General features: G+C 39.7%; 1 protein-coding gene across 1 annotated transcript in view; it reads left to right on the forward strand.

Annotated features, from left to right (window-relative positions):
• STMN2 (stathmin 2) overlaps positions 373-27,730 on the forward strand; it is a 34,234-nt gene continuing 6,876 nt past the window's right edge. The window contains exons 1-3 of the mRNA XM_021387670.1: positions 373-595; positions 22,816-22,911; positions 23,564-23,736. Of these exons, the coding sequence (XP_021243345.1) occupies positions 577-595; positions 22,816-22,911; positions 23,564-23,736 (288 nt within the window). The 5' untranslated portion in view covers positions 373-576. The remainder of the gene's footprint in view (positions 596-22,815; positions 22,912-23,563; positions 23,737-27,730) is intronic.

The raw sequence follows: 27,730 nt of genomic DNA on the forward strand, positions 1-27,730 counted from the left end.
GGTATCTGCATGTATTAGTAGGAAATGGGAAGCAGAGGGGAAAGTAACGTAGGCAGCTGCTCCATTGAAACAGTTTAGAAAATCCTTTCAAATTGTCCTTTTTATTTATTTGTTTATTTTTGTCACAGCTTTGGAATAAATTGTGTTAAAATGCATTTCTGCATGTTTTACAGGTAGCAACAGCAGAGCCTTCAACGCCAATAGGCTTTTTTCATGTAAGACATAAAACATTTGACATGGAATGTACTACTGAAGCCAGACCGAGGGGGGAGAGACATTCAAGGACTGATTTCCATTTCAAACTGCATTCTGGCACTTTGTACTCCAGCACCATTGGTGGATCAATATTTAATGCCCGGAGATTCTGGCTCTGCAGGAGTCATGTCAGGGGACCTCTAGAGCCAATCTGCTTGGGTAGAGGAGTGATAATTATTCATGGGCTCCTGCCTCTTGCTCCTTCTCTTGCACGGCCCCACTCTGCTGACTCAGTGCCTTATTCAGTCTTCTCTCCCTCTCTGCACTGCTGTAGCTGGACCCCTTTGCCTTCAGCACCTCTGAGCGCCTGCACATCCCACCATGGCTAAAACAGCAATGGGTAAGAAAATGCATCTCTTTTCCTTCCAGTGCCACTGCCACTATTTCCTAGCACCACTCCCTGCTCTGCGGGGCTCTTCTCAGTGGCCCCAAAGTTTAGAAAAATCAAGAAAACGCTAAGCATATTTTTTATTTATTATATGGATTTAAAAAAGAAAAAAAAAGAAAAAGAAAGAAAGAAAGAAAAGAGAAAAAAGAGTTGGGGGAGGGGGAGGAGGAGGGTGGGACCGCAGGGCTCTTTTAACGTCCTGAGATCAGATTAAATATTTTCTGATGGGTGAGGTTGGTAGTGTGAGCACAGCCTAATTTTCAAAACGGTTTTTATTATTTCAAAGATTAGTGTATCTTATGGCACCGAATATATCTATAATGTTAATATATATATTAAAATAGAGACATATTAAAAAAGAGAAAACGAGCGGAAAAGTTCTCCCCCCCTCAGAGATGCCCCCACCACCCCACGGCCCCGTGGGCGGACGCAGCGCTGCCCTTTATTTCTGAACCACACCGTGTGGCGAGGGGCAGAGGGGAGCCCGGGGAAGGTACCGCGGAGCGAAGCGGGCGGGGTGCGGTGCGGTGCGGAGTGCGGTGCAGGGGGCGGCGGCTGCGGAGCGCACTGCGGGCCGGCCGCGCCCAGCCCAGCGCCGGGGACTGCGGGGGGGCGAGGGGAAGGAGTCCGCACCTGCAGTCTGTCGGGGGTGGGTCTGGGGGGGGACGGGGAGGGGGAAGTAGGTCACTGCACCGTTCATGGCTGTTTTCTAGAGGGTCCCACCCCGCTTTTCTCTCCCTGGGGGCTCTGCTGTTAGCTCGCGTTTGGAAGCTGCAAGCCCAGCAGCCCCTCCCTGCCCATCCTCCCCAGACGGAGCCGCGCCCTGCCGCCGCGCAGCCCCGCTCCTCGCTTTGGGTGTGCGGGATCCCCCGGCTCCAGCCCCGCTCTGGCCGCTGGGGACTCGTCCGGGCACCCCCGGGGCCGGAGGCGGGGGGGCGGTGTGGGCAGCCCGGCCCCAGCCCTTTTGTCTGAAAGCGGCTGGGGTGTGGGTGGGGAGCGGAGAGGCGCAGTGAGGGTGTGGGAGATACGGCACCGAAGGGTGTGGGAGGAACGGCTGCTTGAAGCATCCAAACCCCAACACTTTGTGGGTTTTCGTATTTTTTTTCCTTTTTCTTTTTTTTTTTTGGGGGGGGGGGGGGAGGATGTGTGTCTATGAAATGAGACAGGACCTATGTCTGACGCAGTGAAGTTTTCACAGTCATTCACCATTAAAGTCGTGCACACACGAATCACACAAAACGATGATGGAGAGCTCCAACACCATCCTTTCCCGAGAAACAAATCCCATTCAGATTCCCGCTCTGTGCACTGTCGCCACTCTCAATCATGGTGCACGAAGTTGCACTGAACCCTCCTGGCACTGTACGTGATGCATTCTGCATTTATTTCTCTGAACGCTGATGTTCTGCTCCCGAGGAATAATCGGTGCGGATGGGAGGCGTTTTAGCCTGGCCGTGGAACCCCTGGGGACAGGGCAGGAGACAGCTGGATGCCTGAATAGCAGGGGGAGACGAGGGCTGTGGATTGTGGCCAGCCCTGCAGTGCGAGCACGCCCTCCCCTCCCCGCTGCAGCAATCTGGTAATCGGTATTGATAATTTGTCGTCTGCCAGAGACGTATCGCTGCAGAAGGCCCTGCTAGAAGTGCTGTCAGTGGGAAAGAAAGGGCTCGTCAGCCTTTGATTAATGATCTCTCAGCGCACAAATATCGAGGTTTCTGCAGCAAGAGACATGGCGGAAATCATTAGATTTGCCCAGAGACTGGCTGGCGTATCACTCCACTTTGCCTATTAATACCTGGCTAACAAGCAGCATAGAAAAGCAATTAAAAGCAATGTAACTACCTAGCTCAGGTTTCTAGTGAAAGCACTAAGTACAACAGTGTTCAATTAAAATAAATGTTAATAAAAGCATCTTCCCTCTTTAAAACTCACAAAGGTAAAAGCTTCTTATTTCTTTAAACTTCATTCTTCGTTACTGTAATTATTTTCACGGATTTTGAATGTAGATAGCATATAACAATAAAGCATTTCATCTCTATTTTAAGAGTTTATTCAACAGAAGAAATTTTATTGTCTTGTGGAAGAGTAGATGTTTTCTCAGCTGGACATGCTTCCAGTTCCTGCTAAATAAGCTGCATTTGTTCTGTGCCCAAGCTTTACCCAACAGACCACTAAGAGTTCTACACAGTGCCTGATTATTTTTTCCCTATTAAGCACTGTATTTTGCAAAGCGGCAATAAAGATGAGGCCCTGCTACCATTGGAGCCAATAGAACATTTGTAATCAACTTAAGCTGGCCCACCATTATGTTTCTGGCCCTGTTCCAGCAAGACACTTAAGCAGGTGTCTGGGTTTGAGCATGTGAACAGCCCCAGTGCCACTGAACAGAACTCTTCACATAACTCAGCTTAGGCAGGTGCTAAATACCTAACTTGGTAATCTGTTTATTCTCTGCCATAGGGATCAGAATTAAATGTTTGGAATTTTGTTTTAAGAATCTATTAAATAAAACCTTTTCAAAGATAATTCCATTGACTTACATGGGATTTTCAACAGCTACAAGAAATTCTGGAGCTCGTTGTACCCTGAATGCTCAGTGAAGTCCTTCTTTCTGTTTAGTTTGCATAACGTATGAAAGATGCACACCAGGCACATGCATGCATATGCATACATGTGTGTCTTATTTAAAAAAAAATCACATAATATGACCGCAGAAAATCTGGAGACTTTTAAATGGCATTCTCCTCTTGACTCCTTCTTCCAAATAAAACTCGGGTTATATGGATAGCACACAAGTGATGCATTTTAGAACATTAAATCAGCTGATTTTTTGGGTGGGGTCACTACAGACCTGATAGGCCGTGTATGTAGTTGTATAATCCATCTTAGAGCATGTACAACATGGCAGTGTGAGGGTGGAACAGGCAGTGATGCTGCTCAAACAAAAAGAATATGTGCCTGAAGTCATTATTACACTGTTTTCTTGTTGTGTTTAATTTAAAGAATATTTGTTCTGAGAACGTGTTCAGAAAATTACCACACAGAAAGTCGTAGTCCCACTTATGGTCTTTTTTATATCAATTATGGCTTTTCACTTATGGCTTTTTTATATCAATTGGTCTAACAGAAATGCATGGGATATGCATGAGTAATGTGTTAAAGGAGTGTTTTAATTTTGGCTATTTTGAGATAGTCAGGAAGTCTGTGAGGTGACAAATGGGTGGAATTTATGGCAATATAAATATTTAGGCAGGCCCACGTTGCCTCTCAGTAAGACTGATTAAACCATTGTAAAAGCGCTTCAGAGTATTGTTCTTCTCTTTTATCCTTTGTGTTTTAGCTACAAGCTCAGATCTAGATACTTAGCTTGATGGATGCAGTGTTGCTGCTCAGTTTGTCTATTAATGGAGTACTGCATTATTGTTTTATCTGGTATGTAAACGTACATGCAAAGTCATAAATATATGTATGGTTGTTGATTTTAACTGATTCAATTATTTTAAGAAGTAGGCTTTTTACCACAAAGAGCTAAGGATTTTGCCCTGACCTGCCAGTACACTTAAACAATTGCTTTATCTGTAACAATTGCACATGAGTGGCTGTCTGGACATCAATGGCAGTGACAAGCTTCAGGTTAAACAACATATGGCCTAGTGCCAGGCAGCATTCAGGCTAATCATGCTTCCTTCCATATTGTGTGGGCTTTATGTGAAGGTTTTAACTTGTTTTCTTCCCCGTTTGCAAATAAATGGACTCAAGTAATCAGTATGCTAATTGTTAGAAATTTACATATTTGAATAGACTAATATAAAATTACTTTAAAATAAGAATAAATGTAGATGAGATTCAGAAAAGAGAGTTTACTCTCTCATAATGTTGACAGAAATGTGATTTGACTGAGACACCATCATTCCAAATTTTCTCAGGGTCTAGCAGAAGAAAGACTTCAATTAATCTGTTGATCATTCTTTTGATCATTGGTATGATAATATAAATTTACTAGAGAGTACATTTCACACAAGAACTCAAGGCTAACACTTATTTACATTATTTTCCTGTTTTTAAAAAAGTAGATTACTCTTCCTGCTATTGAAAATTTGGACAGTAGTAATTTTACTGACGGTCCATGTGCTTAAGAGTTTATATTGCTTCATAGCAGTTCTTTATTTACCCTATGAAATGCTGAGACAGGAGAACGGAGCATCATCTATTCCATCACCTTATGGAAGACATCCCATAACATGCAGAGGAAATAAAAATAAAAATCAGCAACTTGAACACTCCCAAAGTATTCTCCTGCCTCTACATCCATCTTCTCTTGTCCTAATACAAGCTCTGTCTAGCTAAATGCTTCTCTGTTTAATAATGTATTCTTATAATCTATTCACATTGATTTTTCTCAGGTTTTCTCTTAATTAATTTAGCCTGGAATCTTTTTTTCATTTCTTTGGTATTTGCACTACAATAGCATGTTTCTCTAGATTGCACTTTGCACACTTTTTTTTTACTATAATTATGCATGTAATCTAATGGCATGGTTAAATTTTCCCAGGTGACATTTATATTCATTTCTTCAGAAAAGAATTCTCCATTTTCAAATTAATACCACTAATTAAAAGACTGATTATAGCAGAGGGATTGGATGGTCATATTCAGCAATACACTTAGGTGACATTTTAGTCTTCAAAGACTGGGCAAAAATTAACAGATTAATTCTCCTAAAAGCCTCCTGTGAGAAGCAAGCATTATCATGTAGGCTGAAGAGCAGAGATCAAAGGGTTCCCGTGGCAGGTAGGTCTGGGCGGTACTTGACCCATGCAGCATTGTCGTGTAAGTCTAATTCAGCTGCATTAGTAGCTCATAGTCAAAAGGAACAAGAGATATTCAGTGCTCCTGAAAAAAAAAAAATGAGCCCTAGGTGTCTTAAACGAGGCATCCTAAAATGGTGCCACTGCAAATAATTGAGATAGCAGGAAAATTAACTCTCTGAAAGAGAGTTGAATGTTACGCAGCATGTTGGTTACCAGTCTATAACCCTGTGGTCTGACCAGTAGGCAACAACTCAGCTGGAAATGGAATTCTCCAACAAGACTTTTTTTTCTAATTGAGTGTGTTTCCCAAAGGCTTTACATATATCAAGTACATTTGTCTTTCATCCTACATTACCAAGCCACATTTTTTTTTATCCTGGCACTCTCAGGAGTTCTGCACAATTCTTTGAGGAGGAGTGAACACTGTATCATGAACCAGCAGCGATCACTTACCCTGCCTTCAAAGATCCAGTGTTAATTGTCCAAACATTGTTTTTCATAGGTGTAGCTTTCTAATCCAAGTTGGTCACAAAAAAAATGCATAGTTTATGCACTTGTTTTAGTACAGAAAACCAATTGCTGGGGTCTTCTCTCCTCCATCATGGCAGGAAGAAAGAGAGGTGGCCATGAGTGCATCCACTTTGGCCCAACAGCTGGTGGTTGGCCTCCATTTATGGTGACCCTAGTTCTTGTGTGTCTCCCTGGAGAGTGCCAGAGCTGATCTGTGTCCGCTTACCCATGGGAACAACTTCATGCTGGAGAGAGAACGGAGGATGCAAGGGCACGCAGGAGGAAGATGAGCCCCACTGAGTACCTGGGAAGCCCTGGCTTGTGGAACTATTGTTGGATGTTGCATGCTACAGCCACTGGACTAAAAACAGGAACTGTTGCAGGAACCAAAGACAAAATTTGACACGGGTGGAAATTAGGGACCCTCTGGTTAAATTCTCTAATTTTTTAGAGATTGAAGCCTGATTTTTTTTTTAAATGTCAGCATAGACATCCACCTCCTCTACTGGATTTATCCCTTACTCTTTTTATGATTTGACTTTCTCCTCATTAACATGAGCATAACTTTCTATAATTATTTCAGCACTGTGTTATGAAATTATATTCCTTAATGTATAGAAATGTGTAACAATGGTCTCATGTCATTGAATTTGCAAAAAAAAAAAAAAAACATATCAATCAGGTCAGGAAATGAAGCAACTTACTGTCTAAATATATACTAGCTTTCTGAGCTGTTCAGGTGCTTCTTATAATCCTTAAGGAATTTCTCAGGCAAATGTGTTTATTTTATACTGGTTAGCATAGAATGACTACAGTGGAGAATTTAACTTAGGCTAGGACATGTTTTACTTCAAGCAATGCTATTTTTTAATGTTTAGGTTTTTTTACATTTAAATATATTCACTAGCTCCTGGGTGACTATGTAGCTACAACTTCTGATCTTGGTACTGTTTTTGATCCTTTCTGAAGTTTTTCAAATCATCAGTGATCATTTTTGCCTTGGTTTTATCATAATCTCAGGTTTCCACTCTGACAATGACTGATATGATTTCCCTAGCAAGATTCCCTACATGTCTAAAATTATTAGGGTTATTGTTTCTCATCTCAAAAACTGTAGAGACTACATCAAGGTCAAAGATTCACCAAAAAATTGACCTACATTTTGGCTATGATAGTATATTAAAATTAAAATTAGTGGTTTTTCAGTATTTTTATCTTCCAGTTACCTGAATGGAGCTATAAGAAACCCTTACATGCTCCTGGGAAATGTTTTAAATTAAAATAGAATGCATGAATTGGTTTCTTTCAGTTTTTCAAATGCATTTTTTGAAGTGAAATTCAGTTCTGTAAACAATTTTATTAGGATTTACTAAATATCACGTTTAACCATTCTGATATATTTACTTCTTACATTATTCACACGTGAAAAGAAGACAAAACTAATGCCACCCAGCAGTCATGTGTATAATCACTTGAATATAAAGTTTTGTGTCTCCAGATCCTGGCATTCATTCAATTTATTGTGTAGATGTAATACAAATGACTATTTTTAAGCTAATACCTTTTCTATCCATTTAGGTATTTTTGATGTTGTCAGGATTCCAGGCCGGCAGCTTTTGATATTATATGTCGTAGATAGGAAAGAGCCCCATACTCACTGTCATTTAAAAAATAAAAGTTTAATATTTATTAATAAAATATTGTCCTCAAGGCAAATATCTCACTGCTGGGAAAACAATGTTCTAATGCTAAACATGCTTATTTTCTAAGTAGGATAGCTATAATGAATTCTTAAGAAAAATGGAGGATTCACTTTGTTCCCTTCTGAAGTGCATTCACATTTTTTTTAAGTGAATCTTCAAGAAGTGTAACAGTGCAATGACTTTCACCTTCTAGTGGTGGAAGGTCTTAAAAACAGGATTAAATATGTCAGAGGTACTTTCCTGTGCGCTGCAAAGTTGCAATTATCATTTGGTGTAGGTCACCAATGCTGTTCTGCAGTCTCAGCTCTTCTGGTATCCTGATCTCTTCTGCACCAAGGATGTGACCAGTGCAGCCAAGGAGGATAAAAAATTGCAATAATGAGAATAAACACTGAACCATAGCATAAAACTTAAGGCGTTTATAGAAGCAAATGGAAACAATCTACAACACAAAGGTTACAAAATTATACTTGATACATTTCTATGTAGCTGCATGGGTATAATTTCCTGGAAAAAAAGCAAAAATTAAGGAAGAGTATCCTGGTAACAGAATACTAGATCAAATGCACCTCGGTCTGTCCCTGAGCTGCTGTTCTAATATTCCGATAGTCTTTTAGTGCCATTTTTACTTCAGAGGAATGCTTGAGCTGGTGGTCAGGAAGACTTCTATTTTTGATTTCCCAACACTGAACTTCCATCTGAGCAGGCTGCCATTCAAATCGCAGCTTCCCAGCGGCTCCATCCCTCCCACCCACTGATTTCTAGTCCCTGTCCATCTCCTTGATGCCCTTTTTCAACTCGGTCTATCTATCCAGTCAGTCACAGCATCACTGTTATTCTGGGTTCTTTTTCAGTCATTCCATTCCTTAACAGACTTTATCTTTTTTTAATATATTTTCTTTTTATTTTCATTATTTTTACTTTCATTTTTATTTATCTGCTACTGGTGATTTCTTCTACCAGGCAGATTCAGATTTCTTCCCTTCACATAGCCTTTAGTGGTCTTTCAACAATACCTCTATACTTCTGAGGGACCAGACACAGAGGAGCTGACACCACAGGATGGTTGTTTTTCCAGTTTCCAGCACTCCTCTGGCCCACAGCAAGCAGGAGGAAGAGTGCTTGAAGCATCATTCTCAGCCCATGTGAATGCAGACATATCCAGAACAAAGTATCTTCAGAGAATTTGGCTGTATGTTTTGGACATGTCTCTCCTAGCCCTGAGTCAGCTAGCCTGAAATCAGATATTTCAGTGAGTTATTCCATTGCCAGGCCTGGGCAGATTTTTCAAGGAAGGAATGATTTCCTGGCACAGAGCACTAGAAGCTTTCAAACAAATGCAGTATTTGTCCAGTTTGCCATATGCAAGCTCTCTGTTTTTCTGTTGTCATCTTCCCTGAAATAGTGAAATGATTTTTGCTAAAAACTTCACCCAAATTCAGCAGCAGGCAGCCCTCCAATCAACAAAACTGCTGTCCATATCATTATAATTTATCCAAGTGATGGTGGTGGATGATGGTAGAGAAGGTCTCCTATGCTTTCCCATGCAAGTGAATTAAAAAAATGGCACTAGATAGGAAATAGCACTCACTGTGGTGTATGGGCCACACAGTTTAGCGGACAAGATGTGCAAAGGTCAGGAATACTGATCTTGGTAGAATTATGTCCTGAACCAGGGCAGATCTACAGCAATAGACCCCATGTTGATTTATGCCTGATGAACCCATTTTTTTTCCCTTTAAATCTCCAGAAGCAGCAGCTTAGGAAGGAAACATCTCCTTTATTATTTTGAAAAATCATATAAGAGCCAGCCACACTAATAAAGGAGAATTGGATTATACAGGAAAAGAGACTTTTTAATACAGGAAAAGGAATTTGATTACACAGCAAAAGAGAAAAATCAGGGCATTATAAGCTCCAGTTAGTTTTAGGATGTATTGAAAAGTGTGATGAGCAGGCCAGCCCTGGAAGCTTGGTAAGGCTGTTACAAAGGACCAGCTGAAAAACATGGAAGAAGTTTTGATTTGCCATTAATCACAGAGTGTTGATGCTGGGATGTGGTGGTACACAGTGTCCTGAAAATGTAGATATTGCAGGCAAAAGTCTCCTTACTCTAAATAAACCAGGCACCCTCCTATCAGAGACCACAGATATCAGTAGAGCATCTAAACAGGGATCGACTGCTGGTGCAGTGAATTTAGCAGCAGAGTAGTACTGCAGGTAGATAGACCCAGACAGGCAGGCAGACAGACAAGTACAGAGAGATAAACAGACTGATACAACAAGTGATATCTAGATAACTGTATCTTCAGTAATATTTCAAAAAAGGAAAAAATCACTAAATAGAAAAACGGTGTAAAAGTAGAAAAATATGAAGAACTGTGGTGAATCATGAAAGACTTAATTCAGAAGTCACATTATTAAAATCCGCATAAGTTGTTGTAGTTTATACATTTATGCATCTGTTTTAGATCTTCAAAAACCAGCATGTTTGTATTATACAAATCTGAGCAAAGCTGCATCTTACACAGGTGGCTTCCTCTAACCATTAGTTCCTCTTTTTTTAATTGTGTGGTAAGTGTAACAAAAGTATCGTACCAACAACTGCACTCTCTCAGACAGTTTAATCAATTCTGAATAATATATCAACTTGTTTGCACCACCAGCTTGGTTTCAAAGAGGAGTGTGTCATTCTTTTATTTAATTATTATTTATTTTACACATTCTCTGATTAAAGTAGTCAATAATATTTATAATCTATGCCCAACAGATAAACTTTAGTAATATGCTGCTGAGTGGTATAATTATTTCCTTATTTTAGGCAATCCAATATTTGTATATAGGCCTAAAGACAAGCCAGGACACAATGGTAAAAATATTAATCAGTTCATTAGTAATAATAGGTGCATAGATAGTTTAGTCATGCAGAAAAAATATCTGAGAGCTGCAGAATAACAGACATTTTGCAAATAGCTCAAAAAATTCATCTTAGTTGCTGAGAAAGCATTTGTTGGATAAATCCCCACTCAATGTCAAAAAGAACTTTTCAGCTGACTTTCAAAAGGTCTGGCATCTCATCCACAATTGTTCTGATTGATAGTGAAACATGGCATTAATCAGCTGAAGCTCAGGACTGGCAATAACTTCAAACTATTGTAATTCATTTTATCGGGTGACAGTAGAGTGCTGCTAGTTACAGACCATGTCTTCTAGATAAGCTTATAGAGACCTACTGATAAATTCTACGGCTCAGTGATTGAGCTTTACTGTCGTACACGTGCATAGCATGTATTTTTCCTCAGACAAAGAAAGGATGTGTCAAATTGGGAAATGCTTGTCACCTAGCAGGAGTCAACGTTGCTGAAGATTTCATCCATCGCATCACAGTAGTCACTTCATTAGTTAACACAGCACTAATAAGTTTTACTAATAAAGGCAAAGTATGTCCAATCAAATCACAGAATCACAGGGGATGGAAGGGACTTCAAGAGATCACCAACTCCAATCCCCTTGCTAAAGCAGGTACCCTACAATAGGTTGCACAGGTAGGCATCTAGAAGGGTCCTGAGTATCTCCAGAGGAGACTCCACAACAGAACTTTTAGATTTATTATGTGGTCTGGATTTGATTTTAGGCTTGACCTTAATAAATGTTTTAAATTGTGACAAGTTCTTGTTAAAATAGACACATTTATATTCACAGTCTCTCTTTCTAATATGATTTAGTGGTTTTGCTTAATAACAAAATTTGCAGAGACCCTGGATTTTTTGCGCCACCTAAGTTAATATTCACTGATATACAAACTTTTATTTTATTTGCAATAGTTCTAGGAGTGGAATGATGACTTGGACTCCAAAGGCCATACAAAATCCCCCCAGTGATGCAAAGCCAATAAATAAATAAATAGTTATAATGATAGTCTTTATCTCTTTTTATGTATCTTATTTTTTGCCTCCATCTCTTCTGTATGGTTTATTGCTTGCAGACCTGAAAGGGTACATGAATCACTGCATTTCACAAAGAGGTAGGATGACTGGAGAAGTGGTGATGACTACAGCTGAAGTCCAGGAGCTGAATGGGCTGGGGTCTCTCTCTTGTGGTACCACAGCAACATGGCAAAAAGAAACTGTGAGGTTCTTTGGCAAGGAGGTAGGATAGAGACCAGTGAAGGAAGGAGCTGCTAGCAAGCGTTACCTCCCACATAGGCATGAGATGAGCTTACTCTGGGAACTGAAAATCTGGTTGGAGGGACATTTAGAGGTCATCTGGCCTGTCCTGCTGCATGAAGCAGGACCATCACCCCTTTGTCTAGCCAGCTTCTGAAATCTTCCATAGATAATCTCACAGCTAACATCCCAAGCCACAGTCTGTGGCTGTTGCTCCTTCTTCTATTATCTGGCAGTACCTGGTTGGGGGGATTAGCTCTGTGATTTCACAGATCATCCCTCTAGTTCTAAGCAACTAGCCTATCATGCCTTAAGAGTCCTCTTAGCCAATTAAATTAATCTGTCGCCTTCCACAAGTGTTCACAGGCCATGTGCTGCAGGTAACCCTCTGCTAGACCCTCTCCTGTTTGTCCGTGTTTCCCTTTAACTGGGGTCAGTACCTCAGGTGGAGCCTCACAACATCAAATACGTTCCATCAACCCAACCTCTCAGCCTGTTCATTCACACACATCTCTGCTTCTGGCTGGCCTCCTCCCTCAGTTTTCCTCATCTGATCCCTTAGGAGAAGTGACAGAGGAAATAGCAAAAAAGCTCTTCCATGTGAGACTTTCAGAACCAACTCACACGTACTGAATTTATTTCTCTAAACTGGGGAAAAAAAAAAAAAAAGAGGTCATTGCCCCAGTATCTACTCCTATTTTATTCATCTTTAAGTGCTAGCAGATAAGGTTTATGTAGCCATGCACTGAAGCATCATCTGACATACCATTTAGGCATCTGTAGTCTTTTAGGGCTGTATTCAAGACTAGCAGAAAATTATCCTATGTTCTTAAACGCTGGGAACATGGATTAGTACTGTGGGCATGCTGATCACTGAAATGTCTAGGAGTAGCCTCAAGTTCTAGAATTGAGGACCTGCCAAAAGATTGTTTTCTAGTCAATTCACTGCCCTACTCTTATGAGATAGCACCAAACAAAAAAAGTGAGTTTTACAAAAACTGCTTTGTATCAACACGGTACATCAGGGAGTTGCTGCCATTTGTGCTTACTCTGTGCACTACTGTCAAAGACCTTCAAAACCTCAAGACGGTATTTTTAGACCCAAAGATTTCTCCAAACATAAACACACCCTATAGATATGCTTCCTACGTACAGAGACTTTCTTACTCAGGGTCTAAGTCTGTCTAAACGTAGAAATTCAGCTCTTTGGAATATCCTATAATGAAACAAGTACAAGCCCTTGCTCCCACATATACCTAATTGAGAGAACTCTTGAATTATTATAAATACTTTCAGAAGGGGATTTAAGCCACATGGTAGTCATAAATCAGAGCATCTGTAGCAGGGTTGTTATCATACATGCTTGAATTCAAAGTAAAAAGCTCCACAGTTACAAGTTATACCTACAAACTCTAATGTTAAACAGTTTTACATAGACATTTAAAAGTCATCTTCACTTTGTTGTGGCACTCGAATTTAAAATGCACTGCTAATTAACATGATTATAATGTGTATGTTGTATTATTGCAGAGATATAAACACATCATTTTTAAGTAATCTACTTACATACACCATTTGTAATTGTGTACAGAAAGAAAACAAATGCCTTTATTCACATGGGTGAGAGATCCTTATTTCAAAATGTCCCACAAAATTAAAATTCCATTCAGAACTCAGAAGAAAATTGGATTTTTCAGACTGTCTCCTTTCATTGTCATTTGCATTTTGACATTCAGTCGGTAGTCATGGCAGCTCATAGGAGGGATTGTGTAGAACAAAGATGCAGTTACACATGTTTGGCTTTGGGTTAAGTACATTGAATACGTGCAGGCTGCTCAAAATCAACCAATAAATTTACGTAAAAAAAAGGTTTTTATAATATGTATAATTCATATATATATATATATAAAATAAGTAATGAGTGCTTCAGTGTGTTTATTTCAGACATTACGAAATGAGTTTTCCAGGCTATGTGACTAGGTTTTTTTGAGGGGTACCTTTCCCAGCACTCACAGTAGCACATTGTTTCTAAAATGGATTCTCCTGGTAATTATAGTGTGAAAATAATTAAAATATGTTCTGCACTCACTGAAATGACTCAGCAAGCAAGGAATACATTTAATTACTGGGATATAAAGATCAAGAGTCCAACCAAGCTGCAAATTATAATTGCATTTATCCCTTATAATAAAAGCACAAATCTCTACTTAGCTGATTGCCCTCAGTATTGTCTTTGCCTAAAACAAATATATGCTCCTTACAATTGAATTTGCAGCTCATTTTCTTGCCTTAAGTTATGACTAATATTTTGGCCTTCATTAGTTCAAAGAACAATTTTTAAAATATTGGAAGAATCAAGGATATCAGCACCTTAAGGTGGCACAGTGTATGCATTAATGAGGATTGCAGTTATAAATCATATATGAGTTATTATTAAAAAATTAAAAAAAGCAGCAATACATTTCAAATATGACTTTTAGTTCTTACAACATCTGAGTCCCGGACAAACATCAAGGACAGGACTTTGTGGTAATGGAACTGGCACTGTAGTAATGCAGCTCTTTTTTTTTGCCTCAGTAAGGTGCTCTAATTTGCATCAACTGAGATTCTTTGAATTATGGAAACAGAAAAGTTGGATTCTTTATCTATTCCTTCTTAATTGTCTGCTTTTCTGAACCCTTTCCTTTGTTTGATGTTGTATCAATGGCTTACTTCCAGAACTTGTGGATAATTCTGTTAAATTTGGTCTTATCCTGAAGCTCAGTGTGAGACTTAGAACTGTAATCCAAATCCAAAGATGGGGAGAGAGGGGGGATAGTGCCATAACATAATAGAAATAATATCAGTATATATCCAGAAAGGATCTATGATATCAAGCTGAAAAGAAGCAGTAGCGAAATTCTTAATTCAATTGTGATAATATGATTAATATCCTAGGATTATGTCATGACTCTTCAGCCAACATAGATTAAAATGTCACCAGAAATGTGATGCAACCCAGGAAGTGTTTGTTGAGGCTACATTTAGGGATCACAGAGATGCAAAATTAAGTCAGTGGAAGGCTCTGAAGAGATCATTGTGAAAAATTGAATACATGCTTCTGTTCCAAACATACATAGCTGAGGCTGAGATTCAAAACAAATGCTGGAAGGCAACTCTGTCACATCCTGTTTCACTAATCCAGTCTTACTGTGCTAAAATAGAACCTACAGCACATTTCATACCTTGGGATTATGTTGTTTGATCATAGCAGGCTGCTTAACTAACCAGTTACCCCTCTGTTCCACCAAATTTGATTTGCATCCTTCCTTTAGAGGCTGTATTACCAGCCAGTACCCATGCCATCTACACCATTCTCAAAGAGACAGCCTTGGCCAATGGAAGAGTCACTCATCCTGTCATCAGGAGTCTGAGCCCTCCATGAAGTTTTCCTGCAGACTGGGTCTGTGACCTGTGGCCATTTTTGTCAGCTCCGGGTTATTTCACCCTCAGTGCTCTCTGCCTGACTTTCTCACTTACACTGTAAGATGTTTGGCACAGGGTGTTCGCCTCTGACGTGTTTGTACAAAAGTAGCGCATATCTCAGCTGGACGTCTGTATGCTCCTGCAACACAATAATGAAGTGACCTTAGGAGTACACTAGCAGCATCTCCGATAGTCTGGCCCCTGACTGCGGGGTGCTCTGGGGGAAACTGGTGTGCTCAATACAAGAGTGTGAAATTGCATTTCCCACCCAGCGCCTGGATCTTCAGCAAGCAGAAAATTGTTGGCGTACTGCCATTGTGGTGACTGGTATCTGCATGCCAGGGCTGTCCATAGGTTCTGTGCCACTTACCAGGGAAGATCTTCAAAGCTATGTTAGTGGATGTTCTGGGGTGAAATATCTGACTTTTTAAGCCACTTTATATGTGACCTTTCTCAGAAGTAAAGGATTCTAATGGCTCCATGTGCTGGCAAGAGAGCATGTAGCAGCTTTTCAGGCATATGAGGCGAAAGAAATATGTTACACAGTGAGCATTAAGTCATGCTCAAATCCGGCCAATCAGAAATTCCACAGCTTAAGGTTTTGGTCCTTAAATCATCCATGTAAGTCTCCAAGTGAGAGCTTGGGGATTTTCCTTGAGAACAGGAATATTAATGACAGGATCAGACTCAGACTGATACATGTACTACCATTATTACTACTACTCTTACCAGTAGTTATAAATGAGAAGTAGAATTTAATTTTTTCTGTAAGACATGACAGAGCAAAGATTGCTACAATACCATCAGAAGAGGCTGTTTTCCCAGTGGGCAGGTGTGCAGCCAAACCCAAAGCAGTTTTCCTGCAGGTGAGGTGAGCCAGGTAAGGAGGGCTGATCCTCCTGGTACAGCTGTTACTGCCCGTTGCCTTTTTCTACCTAGTTCTGGTTCAGTAGAATCTCTTCAGTTCATGTCATCTTATGTCTGAATTTCCATTGTCTTTTGTGCTTCCAGAGGATACAGGAGACAGCAGGCAGCAGAATGATTACTGAGTGGAGCTGTATTAAAGAATTGTGAACCACTGATTCTTACATGGATTTCACACTTAAGCAATAATAACATACCAAGAACTATCTGTGACTGTGGTGGCCTCTTATGATGGTAGGCAAAACTTCAGCATCTTAAACATCAGCATCCTGCCAAATAATTTGAAGAATTTGTCTAGAGAGCCAGAGAGGGACAATGAAAAATTAAACAATTGCATTCAGTTAACTGGCAGGAAAGTATGCTGCCTTAGGAGCACAACAGCCTGTGAGTTCATTCCTTGCTGTTCATCTTCTCCATTTTCCTCAAAGTCCTTTTTATTAGCTGACATCTTTTCCTGTGGAAGAAGCTCTATAGGAAGAAAACTGTGGAAGGAAGATGGGGTGTGGAGGCAGGGGAAATTCTGAGGAGGGCAGGGGGAATCTTGAGAAAATGGCAAAAGCGAGGCAGATATCGAGGGAGGAGCTCATCTGTCCCCAGGGAAGGATTTGTGGATTTTTTTGAATCCTGGCAGAAGTTCACTGACATTCGACTGAGTTTCAGGAACAGCGCGATCAGAGTTCAGTAAATGGATTTTCTCATAGCTCTACCAGGGAAAATTACACACACAGAAATAATATAAAGCAATAATTTCACATCTTAGCATTCTGACATCAGAAAGTGAACAACATTTGAATTCAATCCCAGTCATTATGTAAAAACTATGGACATAGCATCTGGAGTAGTCCAAGAAAGCACTATTGGTCAGTCCACATAAGCAAACATTCGCTTGTGCATTACTGTGGGTTGGTTTTCCAGCCAGATACTGCTCTGCCACCTGAACTTTGCTGTAGAAAGGCCACATGAGGGCTTGCATTTGATGGAAGGGTTAATGGTTTAGTACAATTTGACACAGTCATAACAGTATGAAGGGTCAGATCTGTCATTTGCATCAATTCTTGTGTTTTGAAGAACTCATGCTTCCCAATTCCACTGCCACCCTGTGCTTCTATGAATGGCACTATTACTTGATTCTCCTCCAAACCATTTTAATCTATTTTCTTAAAAGGCTTTCTCTCTGGAGAGAATAAAATTGCAAATACTTCTGCTGGAACCTAGATTTCGTGATTTCAAAATGGCCATGAGGGTTACAGAAATGAACGCCTAAAATTACTTCTTAAAATTCTCCATCACTACAAAAGGAGATTAATCTGTCCAAGTTCTTTCACGTTTTCTGGACTTATTGTAGGAAATGCTATAGTCAATGTTCACAGAGGAAACTCAGTAATCACAGTTTCTTTTCTTCATTCTGTTTCTTGTTTCCTTTTCAGTTTCTCCTTCCCTTATGGCATATATATTGAAATATCAAAAATTCACGGGCATGGGACATCATTCAAATTCTCTCCACATGAAACTGCTTTGCAGTAAATGAAGAGTGCTCTTTTAAAGACTTGGTTAACAAAGAATGGCCCCGCTTATAATCAAAAGGAACAAAACCAACTAATTTTTTGTATGTTTTTTTTTTTAATCTGTAGAGTTTGATCAAAATTGTATCTTCAGTGATTAAGAGAACAGTAAAATGTGAATCAAATGCATGCCAGATAGACAATAATTTCATAGGGCTATCTTGGCTTGCTTCTGGTAGTTATCAGTTACAGTTATGGCTACATAACACCATTTCATTTGACAGAAAAGTATGCACTATATTACTAAAATGAATAATGAAAGTAAATTCATTGGCCAACAGAGTGTGCCTTTTGGTGTTCACAAAATCACATGGCTATTCATGACTTAAAGCATTACCCTGACAAACCAAAAACTCTAGCACTTCAGAGAGAGTAGCCACAAAGTGAAATTTGTAAAAAACTGCTCTCTCAATGACATCCTTGAGAGATCAGTGCAGAGGATGGTTGTGGTATGTCTTCTGTACCTTGCATTCCATGCTTCATTGAATCTTATTCCTTATTCTTACACTCTCTTCCAAATCTAAAAAGAAAAAAAAGTGGGATTTCAGTTAGTGACTATAATTCATTTCAGGAAGCTGACTGTCTGGTGGGCACCCAGCAAGGCAACGGAGCTGAACTGTCCAAAGAGTTGAACATTTTGGCCATGGGTATTACACCAGTTTCCTCTTTCTTGCAGGTGCACAGATTTTCAAGAATTAGTTGGCTGGTGGGACTTCAGGTTTCAAAAATCAGTAGCATTTTATTATATGCAGATTGGATTCAGTAAGGGAAAATGAATCAACAGATTTGCGTTCATCAGATGTTAATTATAAAGTAACATTTACACTTATCTCTCCGCTTTCATGTGTTAAAAATAGTCTTGGTTATGAATAATGGTCTCTGCTGTGACACAGCAATCTGTCCTAACTCTGCTTTGCCAAGGAACAAAATTTGACCCAAATTGCCCATGGCCCATCAGTCAGTACAGATTTTCATGTTACAGTGTAAACTGTAAACAATTCCTTATAGCTATATAATAACAGATGAGAGCAGACTGGGTGGTTTTAACAGTGTTTTCACTAATGTTCCTGCTTCACCCAGCAGTGGATAACTGTTTGCTGACTTCCAATGGCAGCTGTAGTGCTCTCGCCTCTTAACTTCAACCTATGGGCAAGTGAGCTGAAGGATCTCTGTCTTTAGTGGAGAAATATGGAATGTATCTGACTAAGTGCATTTGAGGGCAGGAGAGCAATTTTGAAGTGAATCATCAATGTACACCACCTGACCAGGCTTTGGTCTGCACTACAGAGCAATCTGAGAGAGCACAAACAGGTTTAGTTGTGAGGTAAAGAAAACTAGAAGATGCCCTTTAGTTCTTCTACTGTGCTCAGGAGCTAATGGTTGTTCACATCATGAGACTAACATAGTCTAAAGAAAAGAGCCTCAAAATGTCTACAGCATGTAGCATGGAGTCCTTGGGATTGCGTCCCTCCACAGATTCCACCCTGCTGTGCATCCCTGCTTGTCATGCAGAGGTAGCAGGAGAATCTGGCAAGTACGGAGCCCACAAAAATAAGTATCAAAATGTCCACCAACACAGGGATTGGTTTCTTAATTTATAAATACAGCTGTTAGAAATAATTTCAGAAGTTTCAAAAGGTAGTGTTATTTGCTTCAAACTGTGATATTAAGATGCATTTGGAACTCATTCAGGAAAAAAATCATGAGTTTTTGAGTTTCAGTCCAATCTTAGATTCTTCTCCGAAGCTGCAAAAGATTTTAAGGGCACTAGGTACTATTTCCAAGCCTTTCTGCAATTTTGAATACAAGGAATTCACTTTTAAAAATTTGTAATATTGCTAATACTGAAATCCCTTGTGTTTTTAACAAAAATCATTGTTCTGGGTTCATGCCAGACTTCAAAGCATTTAATGCATCTAAACATTTAAATGGTGCTGCCTGTAACTGAGAAGATTCAGTTACAATCTTTTATCAACATTGTTCTTTCCTAGTAATTTCCCTATCAAAGCTTTTGTATTAGTATGATTACTATCATTTACTTGCCTTCATTTAACTTGCACATTTAGTGCAATGATATGTACCCTACATGGCTGCACAAGAAGCTGTATCATTAAGCCAGTTGAAACACATTTGGAAAATAAACTTTGTTGCAATCACTGATTCTCTTTATTGGTTTTTAAAAGCTCCACTATAAAACAGAACATTCTGGTACCTATTTCAGTTAACACAAGAAGACCTGTGTAGTTTGCACAAATGTACTGTTGGCTTTCTGTTTTTTAATGTAAAAGGTTTCCTTTAGAGAGAATGTGTTTCTATGCCTACAACACTTAACTCCACACAGTTTAGGAAATCACAGTTGTCCCCCCTGTTCTGTCATGAGCTCCCTGTTTGACACTGGTCAGCCACTTCAATCAGACCACCATCTAGAGATGCCTGCATAGTTGTCACTGGGCTAACCATACTACTTTTTCTTTAAGGCATGGCATTTTAAGGAAAGGACAGCTGAGTAGCACATGCCTCCTACCACATATGTTGGCCTTTGTCAGGTCATGGGGGAAAGTCTTCACAATACTGATGCTGGACACCTGAGGTGTGCTGGTTTTCCATTCCTTTGTGACCCTCAGATCTTAATTCTCCAGTAGGCAAAACATACCCAACAACACTGCAGGAGTGTAATACATTACATGCTCTCCCAATGGCTGCCTGAGGCAGAATAAGTCTCCTTCTCCTGTGCTGGCTCATGTCACCCCTGTGTTGCTTGGTTTCTAGAGTTGCACCAGCCTCCAGCAATTGCTGTGGATGTTCAAGGCAGGTTCTAACTGTGGTTGAAGGACTTCCTAGGGCAAATAGAGTCTAAATCAATACCAAGAAAAACAAAACGTAATGCCTGTAAAGCATGGAAAGTCATCCTAATTCTGTCAATGTTCAGAATGAAATAGGACAATCATTTCAGCAGTATGCTTTCAGTGCAGCAATTGTATTGAAAGAAATGAGAGCTGTGCACGTTCTTATCTTTCTCCAGCCGTGTTTTGCCGATGACAAGCTAGCAGAACAAACATCCTTTTCTGATTGTTTTTAATGCTGCTAGAAAACAAGACATGTTCAGTGTCAAGCTAAGATAAAAAATAATGACGGGAGCCCAAAAGGGCAGGATTCCTAGGACATCTCTTTGCATGCCTCTTTGTACAAAGATATTTCAAGCTATATGTTGTGTCAGTGATTCAGCAGACATTTTACAACAATATATAGCTTTTAGCTTATATCATCAATGGCCCTGTCTTTAACAACCTCCTGTGTTTTTACGAGTCCCTCATGCAATATCTCATGCGCTCACTCTCCACAACCTCCCTAATGAAATGTTGGTGGTGTGGACAGCTGGCTGGACAAGCCCTCCTCCAAGGACAGTCTGGACAACCCCCAGTGAGGGCTTAAATGAACACAACATTATGTTTGACTATCAGTAGGCATCAGTTTGATGTCATTTGACTCTTCAGAGAATGTTTGAGTTATTCCTTGCAAGCTGGCACTTAGGTTTCAAAAGAAAAACTTGTCAAGTCCAAACCTCCTTGGCAATCTTAGTTCAGAAAAAGCAGAGTCTTCCAAACACCCTTGACCTGAGATGCTGGCTTTCAGTGTTTTCTGTAAACCTCTATGTCCTTTGGGTGGGTTATTTTGTGTCCAAACAAAGCTTCATCAACTTAATTAATCATGCACTGGCAGTTAGAAATCCATTCTACTGATACTATCTCCATCAAACTGATGTATCGTTCAAATACCACTATTCTGAGCAGCACCTAAGGGCTCTGAAGATCTCATCAACCACAGAGGCCTTTCTGAGTTGGAAAAGAAACAAAAGACAGAAGAGCAGCCATGAGAAATACTAAATGACAATTTTATCTGCATCTACTATTTCAAGATCACAGGGCTCTCTAGTTTTCCTATTAACATCAAGGATTTATTTGGTCTAATCAGTTAAGTGCAATACTTTCAGATCCAGTTATATTGTAAGTCATGTTTTTCATGTGCTGGCTGCAAATATATGTCTGACTGTAGACGTGATTTTATGATAGGAGCAGTGATTTGTGTGTGCCAAGGTCAATTTTGAAGCAGCCCCACCAACATATATACCTTGTTCTGTGCATGCAGCAGCTAGTGTATTGCCACAGGACTCAGGAGGGCTGGCTCTTGTCTGGGCTCTGTCATCGGCCTGCCAAGCAACCAGATACAAGACTAATTTCAAGTTAATAAGCTGGGATGTTAGCAATTAGGAAGGGCGAATGCAGACTATCATGTAATGACTAAGGATTGGTATCACCATTTCTCAGTCCATTACTGGGGTCTTTAGGCACTGCTGGGCTACAAACTAACACTGAAGGTAAAATCACAAGCTTGTTTATTGCATCAGCTGATATTCAGTAGACCTGACTATGGAAGAAAGGTAACTGCACAGGAACTGAGCAGGGAAAAGCTTATTTGTTTCAAGTATTTTCTCATATTAAGGACATTATGCAAAGGATTTTATAAATGGATCTTCATTTCTGGCTTTATTTTTAATTATTTGGATGACATTTGCATTTGTCGTAGTTAATGACTTTAGCATCTGCCTATGGCAACACATGGGCAACGTTTCAGAGCCATTCCCAATTGGATTTGGAGACGTCATAGAATTTGTAAGAGCTTCATTTCTTTCCACCTGCCAGGAGATAGTGGGGTCATGGCACTCTTCCAGTGCTAAATACATTTGCTCGTAGATAGATTCACTTTCTATAACTGAAAGAGGACTGTGTGCATTAGAGCCAAGGCTGAGGTCATGCATGACAACAGAAGCAGTTCGTTCAGTACTGAACATTCCATATTTGATGTGGTAAAGACTCCATGTTCAGAAGAAACAACTGAAAGTAAATATTCTTGATAAATCTGCCAGGTGGGTTATGAAGCAGATTTGCTCATCCCTAGTCATTCATCCCAGTTAGAGATTCACTAAGGAGAATCTGAGGAAGAGGAAAGTGCTAACAAGGTCTCTTGTTTCAGCTTACAAGGAAAAGATGAAGGAGCTGTCCATGCTGTCTCTGATCTGCTCCTGTTTTTATCCCGAACCTCGCAACATGAACATCTATAAATATGACGGTGAGTAACTTTCACTGGAAATCATCCTGCAGGTCAGATAATGTGCTAATGCTGGGATGTGACTCAGTTCACCATCCTGGTACCTAACGTTAAACAGTCAATATTTTGCTGATTTAATTTATTTTGCTGTTTTGGGCTATTGCCTCTTACCGATTGTGTATTACCCATGATGTTCGATATTTTTTCTAACAGCAACTAACTAAACTCCTAAAGCTATCTCTTTCATACAGAGCTGCATTTTTCCTAGTACCCTGAGAAGTGCTTCCCATTTGAGAATTACACGTCTTTACAGCTGACATCATAGTTCCCAAAGAAACACAGAAAAGATGAAAGCGTGCTTAAAATTTAATCAGCTTGGGCAGTGCTCTCTGGGAGTGTGAAACGACACAGAACCGCAGTAAGCTTCCAAAACAGCTGTAAATTTTTATCTTTATAGGATTAATGTATAAATAAACTAGTGCAGGTAAAATGGGACGTACTTCTCCCAGGGACAATTTTCAGCCTGTAATCTGCCATTTTCTTTAAAATGCCCAAGGTAAAGTTGTTAAATCATTTGTCCATATTTCTGATCCTACACTAATTTTTGTACTGCTTCTTTCCTTGACACCACCGCAGTATTGAAGTGCTTACCACTTCTCACTTTATTGTGCAGACATGGAAGTTAAACAAATCAACAAACGTGCCTCGGGCCAGGCCTTTGAACTGATCCTAAAGCCACCATCCCCAGTCTCGGAAGCACCACGAACTTTAGCCTCTCCAAAGAAGAAAGAGCTCTCCCTTGAGGAGATCCAGAAGAAGCTGGAGGCTGCAGAGGAGAGGAGAAAGGTATTTTTCTTTAATAAAATATTTGTAATTATACCTGTCAGTGTACAGGATAACATCCAATTTTCCTATCTATTTGTATGTCTTTCATCACCGTCACTGACTCACAGTGTGCCTGCGTGGACAAAAGCAACTAACATGTTTAAATTAACAGAGTAGTTTATTTTATTTCAGCAATGTGCAAACAAACCTAGCTAGTTTTGATGTTTGGGAAGCATGTGTCATAAAATACAGGTAGTTTTGCACATAAAGTCCCAGAGTGTTCAAATATATGTGCTTTTTCTGTGTGTGTAAGGGTGCATTCAGAGTAATCTACAATAGTTGCTGAAAGCTGGTGCAGTTCTTCTGGTGTCTCTATTTAAGAGACGGACATGCAATTTGAACAGCTACTACCTGGGCTATCAGATATTGACTCCATGTAGGGCCCATGGAAATTAGTCACAAGGTCTATCTGAGTCAACTAAACTGTCTTATTTATGCAGTACGGAGATATGCCAGCCCTGAAAAAAGAGTGTTCTGGATTGCTCATCAGATGCTTGATTGAAGATGTTGCCATAGCATTGCTACTAAGAGAGGCATTTCTAGCAGACAATATGAGTAGTGCTGGAAATAGGCATTGTAGGGTTATCTACTGAGTCTTTTCTCCTTTATGATCTTACCCATAATGGTCAATTCCTTTTTTATAATTATCAAGCTTGTCACAAAGAGCTTAGAAAGGTTGGTAGACCATCTTCACAACAATTAGCACAAATGCAGTGTGCACGCAGCAGAAAGTCCACTGCATTTACAGAATCTTTTGTAGATGTGAACAACAGTGTATACAGAAGTTCAGGGACAACAGGTACGCCAGAGATAGCACATGGAGTATCCCCAGCAGCAAAAGGTTCTCTGCTCTCCTTTTGCTTCTGTCAGACCAGACCAGGGTTCGTTTCAAGAGAGTCAGTGGAGCCATTACAGTGCTGTGTGATGAGAAGTGAATCCTCAGAAGTCAATAAATCTGGATTGCTGACATTTATTTTAAAAGTGGCCTGTATCTTTATTTGCAGTGAAACTCTGAATCTCAGTAATTTGAACAATTCAGTCATTCAGATGTTGCACATTAGTGCTCTAACTTCGGTCTTAGCTTCTATAAAAGTATTCACTCAAGTAGAAGAACATGTCTACATGATAAAGGCATATGCATTTGCACCAGCACCTGCCCAGAAGAATGAGCTGTGACACATCCATATGATGGCAAGCTTCAAAGACTCAGTCCATGAAGTACCTCTGTACCGAGTACATATACTCAAGTAAAGATACAGACACAGAATGAAATGGCAGCAGTTAAGAAGCCCAATATTATGCATATATTTAGTGGGAAATAGAAATTGAATGTTCCAGAGATTTCATTTCATTGATTTCATTACTGTTCATTTCTTTCTAAAGGAAAATTCATTATCCGATAAACTGGTAATCAGTGATAGCAGTGCAGGCACCTGCCATTTCTTCCCCTTAATACTGCATCCATTTTGAATGAACATATAGATAACTGAGTTATTTTAATAGATAAGATCTTCCACAATAGCAATGCAGCAGAAACTGCAAGGAAAGGAACCTAGAACAGAGCGGAAAACCTCATTACATCACTGTTAAAATCCTTGGTGCACATACATCCCAAGCATTGCCTGGAGTTTTAGTCTAAAAAAAGCATATAATGCAGAGAAGAGTGAAAAATGCAATCACAGGGATAGAGCATCTTCCATAAGAAGATAAATTAAACATTCTACTTCTCAGCTCAGAGAGAGACAACAGATGGAAGATAAGACAGAAGTCTTTAAAGTCATGAATGATAATGAGAAGATAAATAGGAACAATTATATTCTGTTTCACGCATCCGAAGGGGAAGAAACACTCTACAAAATCAGACAACAATTTGAAAACAGAGAGAGGGAATTACCTTTGCATGTATCATTTAATCAAGTTTCTGTATTTGTTACCATAAGCTATTTAGATGCTATTTAAATATTAATTACTTCAAACAGACAGTATCAAAATTGGTAAAGAAGTACCTTGTAAAAATAATTATACAGACACAACATCTGCCTCAGAAAACGTAATCTGGTAGAAGCTAGGAAGGTCTATAGGAAAGAATCAGGCAGATTTGCCCAACTTCATATATACTTTCCCAAAGCATCTTCCACTTTCTGCTGCTAGACAAATCAGGGAGACATTTTCTGAGATCCAGCATGGCAATTGTTATCATACTTCTCTATCTATGTACATCAGCTATCATGCATAACCATTCTAGATCATGTCCTTCCAGCACAGTTCTAATTAAAATCAAGTATAACTAATGGATGAGAATTGCCTTTTAAAAAATAAATAGTGTTTTTACACTTTTTAGGAATTAGACCCCGCTCTGCTAATTAGGCAATGTTCATTAATAAATTTTCAAACTGGTGAGAACATCTGCAGCAAAACATGCATTCCTTTGCTCTGTAACCCCATGGAGGGGGAGCATCCTCCTGTTCTCCTTGTACCTTTAGACTGTCATTGCTTTGGGAAAGGAACTGCTGCTCCCTGTGTGTTGACACACTGGTTGGGACAGCAAGTCCTAACAACAACCAAAAGAGGTTCTAATAAGTAAAAATAAACCCCAGTGAGGAATATGATGTAAAAACAAAGAGATGTGACGAAGCCAGTGCCATAAGTGACTTCTAACTTATAGAACGGTTTGGGTTGGAAGGGACCTCAAAGATCATCTAGCTCCTATCAATTTGAGCCCATATCCTTGCTTTTATGTGGGAAAGTAACCTCATTTCTGATACTGAAAACATCAAATAATTAATTCCTTCTAATTAAGAACTAGGAATTTATATGTTGGCATTTGCATTGCAGTAGGAGCCTTTAATCCTACCCTGTGGTATATCTTAAATACACAGTACACTGAACAATATCAGAGTTATTAAAGCTTCTACTGAATAATTTAATTTAAAATAAATCCAGCAAGTGAACAGATATGTTAGAAAAGTGGAATTCTCTTGACTGATAGTATAATAGAATCATAGTGTCACTAAGGTTGGAAAAGACCTCCAAGATCATCCAGTCCAACTGTCTACGTACCACCAGTCCCCGCTAAACCATGTCCCTCAGTACAACATCTAAATGTTTCTTGAACACCTCCAGGGACGGTGACTCCACCACCACACTGGGCAGCCTATTCCAGTGCCTGGCCACTCTTTTGAAGAAGAAATTTTTCCTAATATCCAACCTGAACCTTCCCTGGTGCAAATCAAGGCCATTACCTCTCATCCTACTGCTGTTATCTAAGAGAAGAGGCCGACCCCCACCTCATCATAATCTTCTCTCAGGGAGTTTCAGAGAGTGTTAAGGTCTCCCATGAGCCTCCTCTTCTCCAGAAAGTGTGTCTCCGTGGTGTGCCTTCTACCTCCTAGTACCTCAGATATTCAGGGAAGTGCACTCAAACTGAAATTCGTAGTTTAAAAGCAGTTGCACAAGCCTATTTCTTGTTTAAAGAGTAATCCTTTATCTCTGCATAAACAACTTAAATATTTAGCAGTATGCATCAAAGAAAAATAGATCAATGTGAGAAAATAAGAGCATCTATTAACTAGTGGAATAAGTGGAATTTTCTTCCTGTAATAATAATAATAATAATAATAACATATTTCAAAATATAATTTCCATAAATAATTTTTCTCTAAGAATGTTGTCTGCATCTGTCTCTGGCCAGCTGAGATATGGATTTCCTTGTGAAGCACTGTGAAAACTGGGATTGCATGTGGTCCTCTAGAAAGTGACATGAATGTCTTAAGGAATTTGCCTACATTAATAATCTTTTTAACACAGTAGTGCATTTCTGGGAGCAAAAGTATCTATACCAGGAGTGCCTGACAACGTTTTTATTCCTCTACATCTAGCATTAGAGGCTGCAGCTGTAGCTGCCTTGATTAAGGGAGCTACAGCTGCCTTATATCTTTGTTTGCCTTTATATTTA

This window comes from Numida meleagris, chromosome 2 (assembly GCF_002078875.1).
Source record: "Numida meleagris isolate 19003 breed g44 Domestic line chromosome 2, NumMel1.0, whole genome shotgun sequence".
NCBI classification, from domain to species: Eukaryota; Metazoa; Chordata; class Aves; order Galliformes; family Numididae; genus Numida; species Numida meleagris.